The sequence below is a fragment of the Mustela lutreola genome, chromosome 13, assembly GCF_030435805.1.
Source record: "Mustela lutreola isolate mMusLut2 chromosome 13, mMusLut2.pri, whole genome shotgun sequence".
Taxonomy (NCBI): domain Eukaryota; kingdom Metazoa; phylum Chordata; class Mammalia; order Carnivora; family Mustelidae; genus Mustela; species Mustela lutreola.
Genome location: NC_081302.1, coordinates 40,116,834 through 40,135,875, shown reverse-complemented (window position 1 = coordinate 40,135,875; position 19,042 = coordinate 40,116,834). Strand labels below are relative to the sequence as shown.

Sequence of the window (19,042 nt, the reverse complement as noted above, 5' to 3'; positions counted from 1 at the left end):
CCACCCAGAAGCATACAGAGTTTTCTCCAAGAGCCTGAGAAGGAGCATTTAGTATGTGGAGGAGGAGGGGAGGGTCAGAGGGAGAGAGAGAATCTTAAGCAGCCTCCATACCCAGGGCAGAGCCTGATGTGGGCTCAATTTCACAGTCCATGAGATCAAAACCTGAGACGAAATCGAGTCAGACACTTAACCTACTGAGCCACCCAGGCACACCAGAAGAAGCTGCTGGGGCAGCTGGAAATAATATCTATCTGTATACACATACATATGTATACACACACACACACACACACAACATATAATATTAGTGTCTTGGAATTCACACCTCAGTGCCAGTGATGACACTGCCATAAAATATATGGACAGTGAAGGTGCTTCTCTAAATAGTAAGAGCATTGCTGTGGAGTCAGGTACTCTTAAGTTCCTATTCTGCCTCAGCTATCTGTTAAGTAGTTTCAGACAGATAACTGTCATTTTATGGAATTCAGCTGACTTAGAATACTGTCTAACTTATATTATTGTGTGGAATCATAAACAATATATTACAACATTTACTAGCATTCCTGACTCATCTGTACACCTGAATAAATACTACCCATTCATATCCTCAGGTATCAAAATAATCCTTAGCGAGAAGTTCGCCAACTGATTCACATACAGTCCAGGTAGAGGCAGAAGCATAGGAACAGATAGGGCTTTAATAAAGTAAATACAATCTGCAATTTTGCACATGATTAAACAGCAGAAAATCCTTTAAAGTGACATTTAAAAGAAATGCCAGATATAAAAATAACTCTATTCATGATTCTCAATGGGACAAGATTAAGCCTTAATTCTGAATTAGTGTTAATAAGCTGTTCCTGATCTGATCACATAATTGTTTTTGTTTGCTTTTAAGTTAGGGAAATTCTTTCATCAGTCTAGTTACAGTTATTAAAAATAGAAAACTCCTACTGAAAATCCCCTTAGTATGTCCTTAGATGTAATGATTTTATTGAATTATACGTGGAGTGTATGATCACATTAACGAGCTAACTTCTTAAAGAAATATGCTTTATCTTCTATTCAAGAATAGTCTGTCTCTATATGCAGAAAAGGTGATAAAACTCAGTGCAAGACATTCTGCATGTGAGTGTGTTATTTGCAGTGTAGTTGACTAAGGATGCTCTAAGACTCAGATGTGCCTAGAACACAGAGACACTATCTATTGGTTGCCAAAGGATACTCCTCATGCCCTGTCCTTAACTTCCCCCTGGTGTCATACAGAGAAGGGCTGAAGTTTCTGCTTAATGATTTTATTGCTAAATTCCAAAAATGACTTTTCAAAGACTCTATTTTACTTGAAAGATCTTTAATGGAGGAAAATACCAATTTATATTCTAGTCTTCCAAATACAAATATAATTACTGAAAAATCTCTGTTTAATTGCAGTTTCACCATTTGAAATACACTTCAATGTATACACAACCATCTGGCTGTACTTATGTACAATAAACCATATCTTTGGTTCAAAACAATTAATAGAAAAAGGAAGAAACTGGATATTTCATATATTGATTCTGAGTTTTGTATCAGTCTCCCACCATATACTTAAAATAAACTTTGCATTTTGAGAATTTTAAAACAGTATAGAATTAGGAAACAACAGTATAATAAGACTCTATACATCCATTATCCAACCTCAACAACCACTAACATTTCACTGTTTAATTTCTTCCCATCATTACTATCACTATCATCATCATTAGTAGTATTTTGTTCGGGTATCATTAAAACAAATTCCAGACATTATTTTGTTTCTTCTATAAATTCTTCACAATCCATCACTACCAATAAAGGATTTTCTCTTAATGAAGCTATAATACCATTATCACATCTAACAAAATAAGTAATTATTAATATCATTTAAAATGAAACACATACTCATATATCCACAATTTTCTTAAAAAATTTTTTATGATACTGAAAAAAGAAACAAACTCACTGGTCACCACTGGAAGTATCTAGGGCACCAGTTCATTTTATAAATTAATATACCAAGCAAGTGTGTGTCTTGGATTTCCTGTGTGAACTCGATTTCATGTAGTAATCAATGACTAATGGGTTGAAGTTCTTCATCATAAGATTTTTAAAACTACTTCATTAAAAAGGAATAATTTCTTTTGTTTATCACTTTTATATCCACTCACTGTATAATTTAATAGCATGCTCTGTAATTATTTTAGCAATAAACACAAATATAACTTTATATAATTATTTATGAAAATAATCTTGAAATATATATATATATATTTCTTCTTGTATATATCCCTTTACCTACCCCAGCCTTTTCAAACAGGTACTGGCTTTATAATCATTGCATATATGAGGATGAGACAGGATAGAGAATGGTTAAAAAGCATTCTGTCATTTTTCAGAGTTCTGAACCTACTACACAGATTATTTTTTTCAATTGCTACTAGAGAAAAAAAAAAGTTGGAGGGATTATGTCTTTGTGGAAAACTATCAAGAGATGCAGTGGGGAACTCCAACTCCAGATATTAAAAGCATTTACACAGCCCTGCTGGAAAGGAAAGGGTTGAAAGAAAGAAATAGACGTAGAGACTACATCGTGCTTGTTGGACAGAACTCAGAGAAACCAAGCGGCTTGGAATTACAGAGTCCTGAGGCTAGATTCCATGGCAGAGTCCAGGGAAGCAGGAAGATCCTGGAGTGATAAACTCACCAAGCATCTAGGCACCATAGCCATGCACAAACTCCTTTGCTAACCAGTGGTCTGAGGCATTAGGAGTAGTTATGAAGGGGCCAGGAGGGTTGGGATGAAGGCAATATCATCTGAGACACGTAAGGACCCAATGAAACAAGGGGCATCTCCATGGACATGTAAGTGCGCAGATAACCAAGGGACCAGAATGTTTCAATTCTTTTCGGCATGACGTAGACCATGTGAAATTGGGGGGGTGGGGTGGGGAGTGAAGTTTCCATCACACTAGTAAAATGGGGATTCAAGTCTTTTTCTAAATGAAAGAAAAAAAAATCGTTGTATGTCTAGTGCATCTAAATTATTGGCGTGAGTCACATCTGACACAATAAAGACTACTGTAGATTTTACATGGTATTATTTACAAAAACCATCAATTATAACACAACTTCCAAACTTTATTTTTGTGATTGCATGTAAAAACCTTAATACTTTCCTCATTTTTTTTCAAAATTCATGTGTTTGATAGAATATAAAACTTATGATGTCAACAACCTAGAAGTATAAACTTAGAAGTAAAGAATATTGTAGCTAAATGCCACTGTGTATGTGTGTGTGTGTGTGTGTGTGTGTGTGTACAGAATCCAGACCCTATATTAAAGCCTAATATCTCCAAAAACTCCTCCAGAAGATATTTCTTTTATTAGTTTTTCTTTTAAAAGTATAATGAAAAGGGGCGCCTAGGTGGTTCAGTGGGTTAAAGCCTCTGGCTTTGGCTCAGGTCATGATCCCAGGGTCCTGGGATCGAGCCCTACATCGGGCTCTCTGCTCAGCGGGAAGCCTGCTTCCTCCTCTCTCTCTGCCTGCCTCTCTGCCTACTTGTGATCTCTGTCTGTCAAATAAATAAATAAATAATCTTTTAAAAAAATATATAATGGAAAGAATTATTATGGAATTACTACTAATCTACAAAGGTTTTTTTTTTTAATTGAGAAGCATAATATTTTAAAAATATTCCTATAAAAATAGGAACCCATGCAAATTGAATACTTAATAACTGTACAGATAATACTGACATTCATGATTTCTATGGAGATAGCATGGTTACTTTAAAATCTTGGCTTCTCAAGAATTACCACACCACAGACAGAAAACCCCAATGAAGACAAAGGATACAATCTAAATCTGAATAGCAAGATTATTACTATTGAAGATTACTGCTTCCATTATGCTATATCTCACTTCACAAATTCCTCAAAGTTAATTACAAAAATGTGACTGTGGAATTTTAAGATAATATATCATAATACTATCCTAATATGAATTACCATTTGGTTATGAATCTCTTCATATTTCTAGGCTATTCTAATTAATTCTGTTCTAGACATTTACAGAGGAGGTTAAAATTTTAAGTCCCATTAAATGTGGAAAGTATAGTTGGCCTCCAGGCCCCTCACAGTGCCTCTTTTCCTTATCTCCCGATTCTTCTTCTTTCTTAATGATGAATAAGGATGTTGTCTCCACGAAGGAGCAGTTTAACACATTTTATTGACCATGATTCTCCTGGGTGAAGTCACTGTGTGGGTTTAATGTTGGAGTGTGCAAGGGTGTATCATCCTTTGGGTCTCTTTTTCCTTGTGACTAGGTTGGTAACACCCCCAGGGACCTCTCGAAACTATTCTGAAAAGGCCCTTTGTTTGTTTGTTTGTTTGTTTTAGAATCTCTTCTAACTTCTCCCATTAGGCAGCTCACTCAGCTACTTCCCTAGTCTAAGAAGGCATCAGGGGAATAGCTATATATTTCAGGTGAAGTTCTGGCTTAAGGTAACTTACGCTAACCATACTTATGTATACTTTTTCCCCCTTCTTTCCTTTTGCTTCTGTAAAAAACAAACAAACAAACAAACAAACAACACCTTTGGAGAACTGTATAGACATGAACTAAAACTCTTCTCTTAAAATGGGAGTCTTTCTGTCTTGGTTTTAGCAGAAGCCCAAAGACAAGAAAAACCAACCATTCCCATATGCAGAAGAGGAAGCCAAGAACCAGTTTGGTACCCTCAGCTTAATGACGAAAGAGATGTTTTAAAATTGGAGAGAGGGAAGCTGAAAACCAGGAAATCAGTTTAGAAAAAGCTACATATGTTCAAAGATATGTTACATATCTGACCTCTTCACACAAGTCCAGGAAAGGATGATTCAGTAGAACCACTTAGATTCAATGATGTTTTTTTTTTTTTTTTAATTTTTTATTTTTTATAAACATATATTTTTTATATACATATATTTTTATCCCCAGGTCTGTGATGTTTAATCAACACCAAGAAATCTAAGGAGGACAGTTGGCCAGCTCCCCCAAATGTTGTCTAATGAGAACTCCCCTCTTTGCATATGGCCTGCCCTTCTGGATATGTGAAGTAAAAAGATGCACTTATAGTTCCCTTATGACCCGAAGATACAGAACATGACAGAAAGATCAAGAATCAGAGCTGGTGTGCAATTTACTTAGCTCTTCCTAAAAGACTGGCTGGAGTAGGGAGAAACCTCAGCAGAAAGAAGATGCCAATGTAACTATACATGCCAATGAGAAGAACGACATTTATCAGAGAAACAGGCAGAAATGGATGCCAGCTTCAGGGAGAGGAAGTGGTAATATGTAATATGTCATATCCCGGACGACAGACCTGGATACAAAGAGAGGCAAATTCTAAAATTCAAATTCTAAAATCCTAGAAATCAGAGAACACCAATTCTGAATTCTCACAACAGGACAAGCTTTTTACCTCCTCTTAGAATTCTACTTCAACCACAGAATTGCCAGAAGCACAGGTATGTCTACAGCAGTAGAAGAGAAGTAGTTTAGAAAATTGGGGAAAACTCATCCTGTCCACATTTCTCCCTGCAGGCGACCAGTGTGATGCAGGTTCAAAATGAGTTAGAAACCAGTTTTAATTCAAGTCAAGTAGAAATCATGATCATTACTGTGGACTGGACATTATTATCGAATTAGACTTTGAACATTTTAATAAAAGTGAAATATATATATATAACAGAATCACCAGAAAAGGTAGAGTACTTGCCCAAAATTTCCTCCAAAGGCAAAGAAAAAAGCACCCTCACAGGGCTTACTCTGAATGGGCAATGATTTCTAAGGTGTGCAGAATTAAGATCTTGGCTAATTCCATCTCACTCATTTCATTCATTCAATGCATTGGTTAAAACATATCCAAAATTTAAACAGACAAAATTTAAAAAGACAAAAAAAGTGAAACCCCCAAATCACTATCATCCCTCTTCGCACTTGTTTTAATCAACTATTTTACTTATTTATTTTTTTAAGTCTTCACTGGAAAACATCATTCCACCGAACAACACACACGGTAGACTTGATATATTTTGAATATGGCAACAAGAAAGCCAGCAAAACCAACCGAATGTCCATTTATTTGCTTCCCCAAATCACTGTTAGAACTCAAGCGCACACCACAAAAAGCCAGAACTCCAAGCGATCACAGTTTTTAAAGGGACTCACCAGAGTTGGGGTCAGAGTTGCCATCTGCTTCGGTCCTCTTGTCCGGAGAGGCCTGGTCGTAGAATTCGTCCTGTGGCTGAACCAGAGGAAGAGGGTGTGAGATCAGGGTGCCACTACCCACCGGCTCGTGGTCTCCTAGACCACTGTCACTGCAGCTTTCCTGGGAGCCATCGGGGAGGTGAAACGTAACCCGGCGCTGCGACTACAAAGAAGACCACAGGACACGTGGATTAACACTCCTCCCGGAGAAAAGGGGCGCGGCGGAACACAAAATCAAAACAACTTTCAACACATGATACAATGTAAACGCAAAACAGATAAAATTTGGAACAAAGCTAGGAACAAAATTTAGCACTTGCTATTTACTGTATCATGTCTAACTTGCAAAATACAAGAAGGAATTACGGTCTTGTTTAATTGAAGGACAAAAAAGGCACTAATGGTAAACCGCTAAAAATTACAGCAAGAAAAGCAAAAAAGGAATATACCAGTTGTCAACATTAAACAAAACAAAACAAAACAAAAACAAAAACAACTTGAAATAAGCAGAAATATGCAAATATTTGTTCCAAAGATCTGAATAAATACATAGACAATGTGACATTCAGTTTCTTTTGAATGAAACAGGCATTTTCTTTATTTAATGATTTTAAGGTAGTTTTTGCAAAGAAGTCATTATCGCCCATTGGCTCAGATATTACTACCACTCACTGGTTATAGAACATCCCAGTAGAAAGATGCTTAGAGTATTATTTTGACATCTATTTCTACAATGTCACTATCGGAAGTGACCTAAAATATGTGCCTGGGTACTTCAATAAATTTTAGTGTTTTAATAAAATAAAAGTGTGCATTTCAGCACAGATTGCTGCTTAGTACTCTTGGTAAATGTTCTTTTAGCTGATGTAATCCATGAGATAGGAAAATATTTACAGCTGTGTGGGGTGGAGATTTATGACTTATGGAATTATAGGAGAGTAGTAAATTTGCGCTGTATGTCTGGCTGCACCTAATCTTCATTCTGCTATAACAGTCAGAAGACCTTTCAATATCATGTCACATGTGATCACTTTTACTCATGTTTAACAAAATTATGAATGCATAAATAATAAATTATATAAAATACAAAAGTGTAATGTATAATCACTTCATAATACCTAAAATTTGTGTGTTTTGCAGACAGGCAATTTATAGACTGTATCCATTCCAAAGAAAAAAGAATGCAATTAGACACAAAATGCTATAGATAGATATACTGCCACTCTATAAATGCGTTTTTATAGACAACAATAGGACACAGCCTATTTCCTATGAGTCACTGATTCAAATCCAGCTCAGAGTCATAATGGAGAAGAGCTGATACCACTTTATTGCTGCTGTTCAATGACCTGTATGAAATGATTTGATAGTTCAGTACATTTTTAATGAACTGATGCCGACATCACATAAACTATAATCATAAACGGTGCTAATTGAGTCTATTGTAGCACATTTCACCTTCATGCACAACTATCGCATTCACCCCTCAATGTATTTTAAAACGTGCCTAGGTGAGTGCTCCACAATATGCAAGCCAAACTTGAATATTAATATCTTGGATAGGAAGGAAAATGCTACCATTTACTATAGTGTTTCCTCTCTTGTGTGAATTTAACCCTTTAGAGAAAACCAGTAATGTAAGTATTTTTTTGTTTATGTTTCAATATGCCCTTGTTTCATCAGTATCCTTCGGTGATAAACACAGCATTAAGGTCTATGACCAGGCTGCCCATTATACAGGACAATCAAACATAGCTTTTAAAGTGAGTAGCCTATTAAAAAGTCTGTAGTTTCAGTGATTATAGCATCTTTGGTATTACCTCTGGAGAATTACCTCAGGTGAGTAAAAATGTAGTCAAATATAAGTGAAAGACAATGGGACAGATTATTCTTCAGTCTTTCTAAAGCATCTCAAGAGGTCCATAAGCCATTATAAAGTATACGTTCCACAGACAGAAGAAAAAAAGGAAAATCTCCATGTATGATATTCTTCTAAGCATAATTAATATTGTTCTAATTACTTTATATTTTTCCCCCTGAGAAATGTGAATCTGCAGCCCCAGTAACATTTGAACGCAGCAGTTCTCACACAACAGCCATTAGAACGAGCATTTATTAAGCACCCACTTTTACACAGCCTGGCACTATGATTTCACTGAGAAGAAAAATATTCTTTTCAAAACTGTTCAAATACAACCAACTAAATTCCATCCCACATATATTATACTATGATCTTCCTTTGCCACTTTGTGAGAACAAGCAAAGATAGAAACCTATTTGCAGTGATATAGTAGATAGTAATTTATTTACAATAGGACAGTGTAAACCAGAGTGGTACAATGCTTAAACCATGGTGGCATATGGAACTATTTCCTAATTAATTTGACTCAAAGATGTTAAGTTTTAAGTGGCCAACCTGTGCAGTTTATCAGTCTAATGGGAGTTTCGAGTGGGAGGTGGCATATGGACTAAGAATTAGAACATGGGTATTATAGTATGAAGCAAACTGATCAAGCAAATCAAACTATAGTTCATCATCGTAATGACTGATGCAAGTACAACAATGTCTGAAATATAAAGGTAGATGTAAGGAAATAATCTGAAGAAATTGAAATGCAGGAAAACAAGGATCCATGAAGTGTTACGAAATAAGAGGTGCAGGTGACAGCAAGGACTTGAAAGACTGGCTGAGATGTTGCTGAAGAACACCAGCCGAGAAAGCCAGAACCAGACCTATTGGCTGGGAGCCCTTACTCTTCAGAGACTGGCCCAGGGCAAGTGAGTATCTCTGAATGAGTTCCTGGCTTTGTAAAATGGAGAAGTTAGTGTCTTCATTGGAGAAGTGTTGTGAGGCTCGAGCAGATAAAATAAGAAGCATCGGTTGGTGCAAAATATATGACACATAGTAGATACTCAGTAAAAGTACATATCAATCTTCAAATTTACTGCTGCATATTCTTTTAACCTGCAGAGCTATCAATGTTTAGCTAGTTTTAAGGTTGTGATTCCTGGGGTGCCTGGGTGGCTCAGTGCTTTAAGCATCTGCTTTCAGCTCAGGTCATGATCTCAGGGTCCTGCTCAGCAGGGAGCCTGCTTTTCCTTCTCCCTCTGTGATCTTTCTTGCTCTCACACTCTCTCAAATAAATAAATAAAAATTAAAAAAAAAAAGATGTGATTCCTTCACAACAGAAAAAATATATATATTGTTGGGGCGCCTGGGTGGCTCAGTAGGTTAAGCCTCTACCTTTGGCTCAGGTCATGATCCCAGAGGCCTGGGATCGAGTCCCGCATTGGGCTCTCTGCTCAGCAGGGAGCCAGATTCTCCTCATCTCTCTCTGTCTGTCTCTCTGCCTATTTGTAATCCTCTCTGTCAAATAAATAAATAAAATCTTTAAAAAAAAAAAAAAAAAAAAAATATATATATATATATATATATATTGTTATTTTGTAAGGCAACTGCCTAGACCCCATAATCTTGGCATGTCTCCCAAAGTAGATGCAGATCATGTCAGCTCAGTGTCTTTGTGAGGGGAAGCTGTTTTTGGTGGGAGCAGCAGATGAAGATGGACAGTTTAGAATACATGATTTCTCCTCTGAGAAAGTGAAGGTTTTTCCATTATCCTTTCAAGAAACCTATAATTGTTTGCATATCTGAAGAGAGAAAGAGGGGTAAGCTTTCTTACCGCCTCTGGGAATGTTGCTCCTGGGTTATCCCCATGGAAATATACCCAATTTGTGTTATAAATACAGTCAAGCCCTGCCTGACTGAACTGGGACAACATATGTTATCATGAGACTACTTCAGACTTTCCAAAGCCTTTGCACTTTTGTTTTCCAAAAACCTCTCTCTTACCCATTCCATTTTCTCCCATGGTAAACATTATTATTATTATCGGCTATGTCTTGTTAACGGTTTGAATGTCACATTTATTTATCTGATTTATCACGAACAAGTTAGCTCTAGGTCCCTGGCCGCCCTGAGAAGGAATAAGATGGCAACCAGTAACTACTAAGGCTGCTTCATGTTATTTTATCTCAGGGCTGCTGATATGAATTCTAACCATGCAAAAGTTTCATCAGAAATTCTGTACTCTACACAAGCATAAAAGGCCATGCATACAAATATAGGTTCAGGATGCTGCAAGTCGGGAGATGCCACACTGGTTTAATTTAAGAAATATCACCAAACACTTTTACAGTATTATTTCTTGCGGGTTAGTAGAAAGGAAAGAGAGGGGAAATTCAAGAAGCTCAGGGAAGGTACACATGTTCCTGTATTGGGCTCTGTTCTTCAAGAGTCACTAAAAGAACTCTGAGTCACCTAGGAAATCTCAATCATTGCCTGAATGCTTCCTTTGTGTGTTTCTTACTGGTACAGAATATTATTCACCAATGAATGACTCACATTCAAGTCTATAATCCCAGTCCCACTAACCTCCTGGGATTTCTACGTGCAAAGATTTGATGGTCAAGTTCATTGTGTCTTTGCATAAAATATCAAAAACACAGAAATGAGTGACATGCCTAAATCAAATAGATATTTAATAAATAAATTATATATCATACAATTGAACAAATCACAATACTTAATATTTTATTAATGTTTATTGATGTAGAAAATATAATCTATTCTTAAGTGTAAAAATCAGGTTAGTAAGGATTTTGCTTATTTTTAAGAGATATATTTTAACTGAGATTTAAGAAATAACAGTTAAGGGGATAGTCTTAGGTTGCAAACTCTGAGAATGAGGTCAGTCGGGCAAGGGTCACCAACCTAGAGCTTCTCCTTAGTAACAAAGAATGTCCGGATGGTAGGCCTCAATATCCTTGTAATGTTCTGGCCATGCAAGGAAGGAATGGCTACAGATGCCTGCTAGGCTAGTTGCTACATTATAAAAGATTGTTGCATATAGATTTTAATAGGGTATGTTTTGTCCTGTCTGCTGCTCCTGGACTCCCTGCCTGTAAGTTCCCCCAATAAACCTATGTCTTAATTGCTACCTCTGGGTCTTTTTCTTCAGCCTTGCCAGGCCATCAACCACCCTTCACTTTGAGTCCCCTGGCATGCGGCTACACAATGACAAAAGAACACATTTTCAACTAAAACTACTAATTTAATTCAATAGGAAGTTCCTCAACAGCTTCTTGCCATCTAAAATCAATGCATCTTTATCTTCAATAAAATCCAGAAATGAGTGAGAGTCCTGGTAAATTAGAAAATAAGGTAAAAAGGGCCCCCAAAGCAATCTGTCATTATAAGTTTAATTTGCTATAGCTCAATACTTGTAGGCTCAACTAAGGGACACTAACTTTAACACACACATGTTCTTTTTCATTCATATTTGAGAGATGGGATCCAAAGTGGTAAATCAATAAAAGATTTCTGGATTTACAACTTAGGAAAATTACTAGCAATTATGAGTAAAATGAGCCCATTATCAAAAACAAAGAACAGTTTTGAAGGACAAAACCGTAAGGAACTTTTTTTTTTTTTTTTAAAGATTTTATTTATTTATTTGACAGACAGAGATCACAAGTACAGAGAGGCAAGCAGAGAGAGAGAGAGGAAGCAGGCTCCCTGCTGAGCAGAGAGCCCGATGTGGGCTCTGGGATCATGACCTGAGCCAAAGGCAGAGGCTTTAACCCACTGAGCCACCCAGGCGCCCCATAAGGAACTTTATTGATTGGTGATAAATGAAATGTTTTGAGTACAGAATTATTTTATAATGAGTCATTTTATGATTTGTACCTGACAAATTGAGTCATTCTCCTGTCCTGTTTATTAGAAGTACATATGATAAAACAGTTCTACTAATGTAGACTTTATTTATCTTAGCTGAAAATTACTTAGAGATTTTCCATCTATTTTAATGTTACTTTTTTTTTCAGATGAGGAAATAAGGTAAAGTGACTTGTCTATGTAGGTTGCAGTGGAAACTAGAACTCTATTTTCTGATTTTCAACAGGAAGCACTGCTCATTCCTTCATTCTTCTATTTAATAATTGTTGAGCACCTACTCTATGCTAAACACCACTCTAGCTGCTGAGACTAAAATGGTGAACAAGACAAAAACTATAGTCCACAAATTCCTAAAAAGTCAAATTTTATTAAGCTAGTTTCTGATGTTTTTGGCCAGAAGCTTTTAAAATGTGATCTCCTAATTCTTGCAAACTCTGCAAACTTAGGCAAGGTCAGTGCATGAGTGGGAGACCTTCATTCATTAAAAATAGCCAAGGGAGAAAGAAAAGAAGGAAGGGGAGTGCTTTCTGAGTTTTTGCCACAACAATCCCTAGATCTGTTGCCATCCTTGGATTGGATTTATTGTCAGTTTGTGAAAATAAAAAATAAAAAGGCTAAAAGAGTAACTGAGATTGTTAGAAAAGGCTATTCCTGACTCAAATACAGAATCATTGTTAACTTTGCATATCCTTAAACAATTCCTTTTCATCTCCAAGTAGATAAAGAAATGTTAACAATCTCAAATAAGAATTGATGAAATCAAACCCATTGAGTTTTTCTGAGGAACATATACACTTGACATTTCATGAGCTTATAATGAATATTTACTGGATGAAGATGATTTACGCAGAATTGAACAAGGAAATCTAAAGGGGATGGAGTAGAAATGAAATATCATGGTTCATCCTCCAAAGGTGATTTCCCATGGGAAAAGTTCTCTGTCTCCCCAGCAAGAATTTTACTGTCTTATTTTAAAAGTAGCAAAATGAAACATGATAACAATCTATTAACGGGCAGTCTTTTCCTTCTTTCTACATTCAGTGTCTACATCTTAGAGTAGTTGGAGACAAATGGGAAGGTTCCACTCATGTTTGAGAAAGATGTATAACAACTTCCCTGACCATATGTGATGAATGTAAAGGTGTCAACAACTTTTAAATGATTTTACATTCTAAGCGATATCTATGTTATCTATAGATAGGACCAGGGTGTGGATGATTACTGACCATATAAACTTGAGTAGCATTTTCAGGGGAAATGGTGAGTGGTCGTCTATACTCTACCTACTGCTCATTAACTAGTTGGCTACTGGCAGCCAAGTCACTGTTTCAATTCAGGGCAGATCTGTCAACTTCTGTTTAACCTTCACTACTCAACTGGAAATTTAAAGGAGGAAACTTGTTTCAGCTTGCATGGGAAACCCATATTAACTTAATCTTAGCCCATCTAGTTTGTAATCTTATTATGAAATGACCCTCAAAGTAATGACCTTTTGTGCTTTATAAATAAAGTGGATTGAATACCTCTTAGAAGTGCCTACAGGCTGGAAGACTCATATTAATATAACATATGGTGAAATTTTTAATATGGTCTTATTTTCATTTCCTTTTTATCTCAGTATGATTTGTGAGAAAGGTAGGTCGCATTTCTCTTCCTGCACAAAAACAATTGGTAGCTTCAAGAATAAAAGTAAATTCTTTGTACTCTTTTTTGGGTGTAAACTTGGTGTTTGAACTTTAATACTGGGAAAAACCATAAAACAGGAATCTCCTCCCTACATCAAAAGGGTTTGAATCAACTTTCTTCTTTGTTTTGGTGATGTGACCCCACCCTTAAATTTCTTCTGGGGTCCCCGGAAAGTAGAGAGGATTAAGAATTGTCAGTGTTGTTGGCTATTTTGCTTCTTATATTCTTATTTAGTTCCTGCTATCAGAAACAACCTCAACCTATTTCTCACAGTTAAATGTTGCCCAGTAGGAAGGCAGCACTTTATCTGAGCATACAAAATATAAAATGACTATATTAAACAGGAGCAGCTGCTCCTGAATCTGCAAGCAGAATTTTTGCATCTATAAATTATATGTACAGAAATAGGGAAAAAACGACTCAGCAAGAGTCCTTTCCAATTTAGTTTTCTAGTATAAACAAACCCATGTGACAAAGTAAGTTACCCTTATCATATTTACAAAATCAGCATACATAATCGTTACAGCATTTTAATTAGAAATTACACGAAGCTATTGCTGTTATTAAGTAAAAATATAGAACCCATTGACGCAGCATTGGTCTTTTACAAAAAGTGAGTCTCTCTGGGAATAATAAAAAAAAATCACTGAAAAATAATGTGTCAAATCTGTATGTTTTGATAATAGAAATAGAGTCTGATTTCGTGTCTAGAATTCAAGAATTTATTTCCGGAAATTTTAGCAGTATGAGCAGAGTGATAATGGGCATCTGCCTAGCATTTCTGTTAATAATTCTCAATGCAAAATAAGACTTGGAAAACCAAAGTAGGCTATATTTACTTTAAGTAAGTAATATCTTTTTAGGAGGTAGTTCTAATTTTATAATTCACCTCAGAGCACAGGCATTTGACTCAGAAGAGTTTAAGTTTAAGAGTTTATGCTACCATACCCATACCCATGCCCCCCAGACACGTAAACACAGACACGTATGCTTCAAACTTCCTCTTGCATACTGTTGAACAGGTACAAGATCATAATTACCTAGTAAGAATAAAAACTAGTGATTCAAGGCTTTAGAGGACGTTCATGTTATTCTATGTTAGACAAAATAGAGGGGCCGAGAAAGCCATTTGTATAAATCCTCAAGAAATACTATCATGATACAATAAGGTCGTTCAAAAGTCCTCATGAAGGATTGTTAATGTACGCCTAAAATGTGGTCTAACTTGTTTCAATGGATCCTGTGTTGCACATGGCACATGATTATATATATTCAATTTTTTGGTCTTATTTTTGTAGTATAATAAGGAAGAATGTTAAATCTTTTTAGAAGGAGTGAAGGAGTAAAAGTTTCTTTGAGGCGGTTACCTGGGTGGGCTCAGTCAGTTAAGCAGCCAAATCTGGATTTCAGCTTGGGTAATGGTCTCAGGTTGCGAGATTAAGGCCCCCTCTGACTCCTAGCTGAGCATGGAACCTGCCTTAGAGTCTTCTCTCTCTCTCTCTCTCTCGCTCTCACTCTGCCCCCTCCCTCTCACACATGCTCACTCTCTCTCTCTTTCTCAAAAAAAAAAAAAAAAAAAAAAAAGGTTCTTTGAAGTAGTCCTAACACATGTCACAGATACCTATCACTGGCAGCAATATATTCTGGATTATAATTTTGAGCCATCAATCATATCTTCTTCACCAAAAAAAAGGAAAATGGCAATAGGAATGAGGGAATGATACCCCAGGAAGAGGAGCCTCTTTTTAGTCTATGATTATATGATTCAAAAATGGAGATGGTCATATAATTATTAATCAGCACAGGAGCCACCAAAACAGTCAGTCATGACAAAGAACATGATCCCCATAGACAAGTTAATGGAGGAGGGCTGAGCTATATGGAGAAAGTGGATAGTGGAACACAGTTCACAAAACTTAGGTAAATATCCATGTGACACTTCAAAAAGACATAAAATTGTGGGTACAGGCATAGAACACGATGATGGTGCTACAGACCAACTATTGAAGTCTCTCTTCTAGGCTTTTCCATAAACATGACACATATTTGAGAAGCATTTTCCCAAACCGGGGAAGGTAAAAACAGTACAAATAGGGCGCCTGGGTGGCTCAGTGGGTTAAAGCCTCTGCTTTCTGCTCAGGTCATGATCCCAGGGTCCTAGGATAGGATCGAGCCCCACATGGGGCTCTCTGCTCAGCAGGGAGCCTGCTCCACCCCTCCTCTCTTGCCTGCCTCTCTGCCTACTTGTGATCACTCTCTCTCTCTGTCAAATAAATAAATAAAATCTTAAAAAAAATAGTACAAATAAGGAAAGAGCTGTCTTTGGCCATATAGAGTGCACAAAAAATAAACAAGCATCCCTGGAATTTCAACTGAAATCCTGGACTCATTAGCAAATCATCCAACAGGTGATACATTGGTAGATGTATTAATCTAGGATGACTATCTTCTAAACACTGTGTGTATTGACTATCAAATTTTTTAAAAAAATTGTTAACTTCATATATCCTTTGTAATTGTAACATGAAAAACACTTGCTTTGTGAAAGACAAGCATTTCCTAACTTTGCCTTCTTTTGGTTGTCTCAAAGGGTTCAATGAAAATACTGTTTGCATTGAAAGAAAAATTTTTATTATGAATGTGTGATATCCAATGTTTTTTAGAGTAAGTTACAAAGAAAATAAGGGTAATGTTTAAGAACATAATACAATATAGATATAAACTTGTGTCTGTGTATTTATATATGCATATGTGACACAAAATTTATGCACAAACTCCACTGCAGACTGATGTCTTAGATCATGAAATTTCCCTATTCTTAGACAAAGAAATTGTCAATTATACATGGGGTCTTTACTTTATTTGTTAATTTTGAAAATGAAATTCAAACTTTATTAATTGAATCTAAGAAAACCTGAATTAACCTAGATATTTTCTGATACCATAAAGTACATACTAGAAAAAGTTTCTGTGGTTATATTTAGTGCCATATAATACATGGCCTTGCTTGGTGACAAAAACTTACTTTTTCAGCAAGCATATTTCATTTAGGATAGAATTCATCATATAAGATTATGATTATAAGATGAGGAAAAACATTTATTAAATAAATAAAAAATATATAAAACAACCTTTTTTAATCTTTCAGAGAGGAGCTACTTAATAATCTAATTACTGGAGTGATAGGAAAATATTTTTACATATTTTGCAGTGCACAGTTTTGAACTGTTATGAGAGCACAACATTACATTGTACAGTCTCAAGGTGTCAGCTCGGCCTTTTATGATCTGATTTTACTTTTTGAAACAACTAAAAGCCATCTGTTATGGTGAACAAGAGCATTTCAAGAAGGAGAGACTAAAATGATAGGCACATTTTCTTCAATGGCTTCAAAACTCTTTGAGGACTGTTAGGAAAGAGGAATTCCAAAATATTTTGAGAAATGGTAATATTAAGTGCAGTAGGTAAAAAAGTAGGCAAGTTTGAAGGACAACACTCATCTAAATGCATAATTTCTGTTCCTTGGGATAAAGATCAGTCTTGACTTTATTCTCAGCTTAATGTAGAGGAATGTTCTTTTTGTATCATAAATTTAGAAAATATAGTGAAGGTGGCACAGTATGAGAGAATGAGATGAATGTGATGGACTTCATAGGGGCTTTGAATTACAGGAATCTGAGAATATGTTTTCAAAACAATTTTGCTGCATAGGTACAAAGCTGTCCCATTTGGATATGGAAATCATACCAAAATATTTTTAAAAGAATAAATAAGCCTTATTCTGTAGAGGGAAAAACACTGATGTCCTGATAAGCTGGAGGAAAATGTTTTAAGCCTCTATTGCTTTGAAAAATGTAACACGTAACTACCTCCTCTACTCTGCAAGAATCCGAGCCTTACAATGATCTTAAGAAAACAGAGAAACTAACCCAGTAGGAATAAACATGAGCAAGATTTTGTATCACTTTTCTCCTGGGTAGAAGAAGCCTTTGTTCTGAATTCAAATTGGCTGGACTGTATTTAAAAAATATATCCACCTATTATTGCCGACAGTCACTGTGACTTTGAGCCTGATATTTGAAACAAAAATCACTCCTCTATCTCATTGATAATCGCACTTGCCCTGTGGCTCTTAGTCTTTCTTTTGAAACATTACTGAGTCATCAGTCTCAGTTATGTGTGTATTGGGGATCATTTGTTTTCCCTGAATACAAATATATAATTCAAACACATGTCAGGAACTTCTTAATGTCAAAAGCTTCTGTAGTTTTAGGTAGCATCTATAAAGTATTGTGTACTCAGAAAAGGATGGCTACTTTTGAAGAGACAAAACTCTCAAATATGTTCCAAATGTGAATGCAGCAATCCAGAAGGTAAAGGTCTGAAAATCTGAGCAATATTTTTTGAAGAGAAGAAAGTAAACATTTTAAGTCCACTTGACTCACAGGTGCAAAGAAATGCCTTCTAACTTTTATCTGGGGCAGAGAGGGAAAGACAGTCTCAGAATGAAACTTTACAGTAACTTGCTATATAGTACAATTTAGCCTGTGCACTAAAAATTCGAGAACAGTAAGACAGCTTGAAATTTGAAAAAAATTGTATTATATCTCCTGAAGTTTATATTTAGGACCTTGAAATTCAGAAATATATTATCCTGGTTACAAAATGTTAAAAATGATGAACAGATTGCTAGTCTAGACCACATTTTCTTAAAAAGATTTTATTTATTTATTTGATTATTTGACAGAGAAAGACAGCGAGAGGGAACACAAGCAGGGAGAGTGGGAAAGAGAGAAGGAGGTTTTCTGCTGAGCAGGGAGCCCGTTGCGGGGCTCCATCCCAGGACCCTGGGATCATGACCTGAGTCAAAGGCAGATGCTTAATGACTGAGCCACCTAGGTGCCCCTAGAATACATTTTTTCCAAAGAACTACTGTTGTCAACAATTATTTATATATAAGTTAAATTGGGGGAAAAGGACAATTAAATATTTGAAAGAAAACTTCATCTAGGCTACATTTAAAAAGATTTGAACACAAAGAGCTAACACATAAACAATGGACTTTAGTTAATAACTTATTAATATTGTTCATCCATTATAACAGGTGTAGAAGACTAATGCAGGACATTAATAGGAGATACTGTTCAGGAATTGATGATATATGGAAAGTCTGTGTTCTTTGTGCACAGTATTTTGAAAAACCCAAATCCCCTCTAAAGATGCTCTATTTAAAAAAAAAAAAATTAGGGAGAGGATGTAAGTAAGGATTTGTGTAGTGATGGTGAAGGGGCATCAGGCCAGCTTCGAGGAATTTAAATGATACCACTATTCTATATTATGTTGAA

General features: G+C 36.0%; 1 protein-coding gene across 6 annotated transcripts in view; it reads right to left on the bottom strand.

Annotated features, from left to right (window-relative positions):
* PCDH9 (protocadherin 9) overlaps positions 1-19,042 on the bottom strand; it is a 902,160-nt gene that overhangs the window by 303,224 nt on the left and 579,894 nt on the right. For 3 of the 6 annotated variants that reach the window (XM_059144723.1, XM_059144724.1, XM_059144725.1), the window contains one exon: positions 6,233-6,434. In XM_059144723.1, the coding sequence (XP_059000706.1) occupies positions 6,233-6,434 (202 nt within the window). The remainder of the gene's footprint in view (positions 1-6,232; positions 6,435-19,042) is intronic. The other 3 variants (XM_059144726.1, XM_059144728.1, XM_059144729.1) reach the window with 1 other exon arrangement.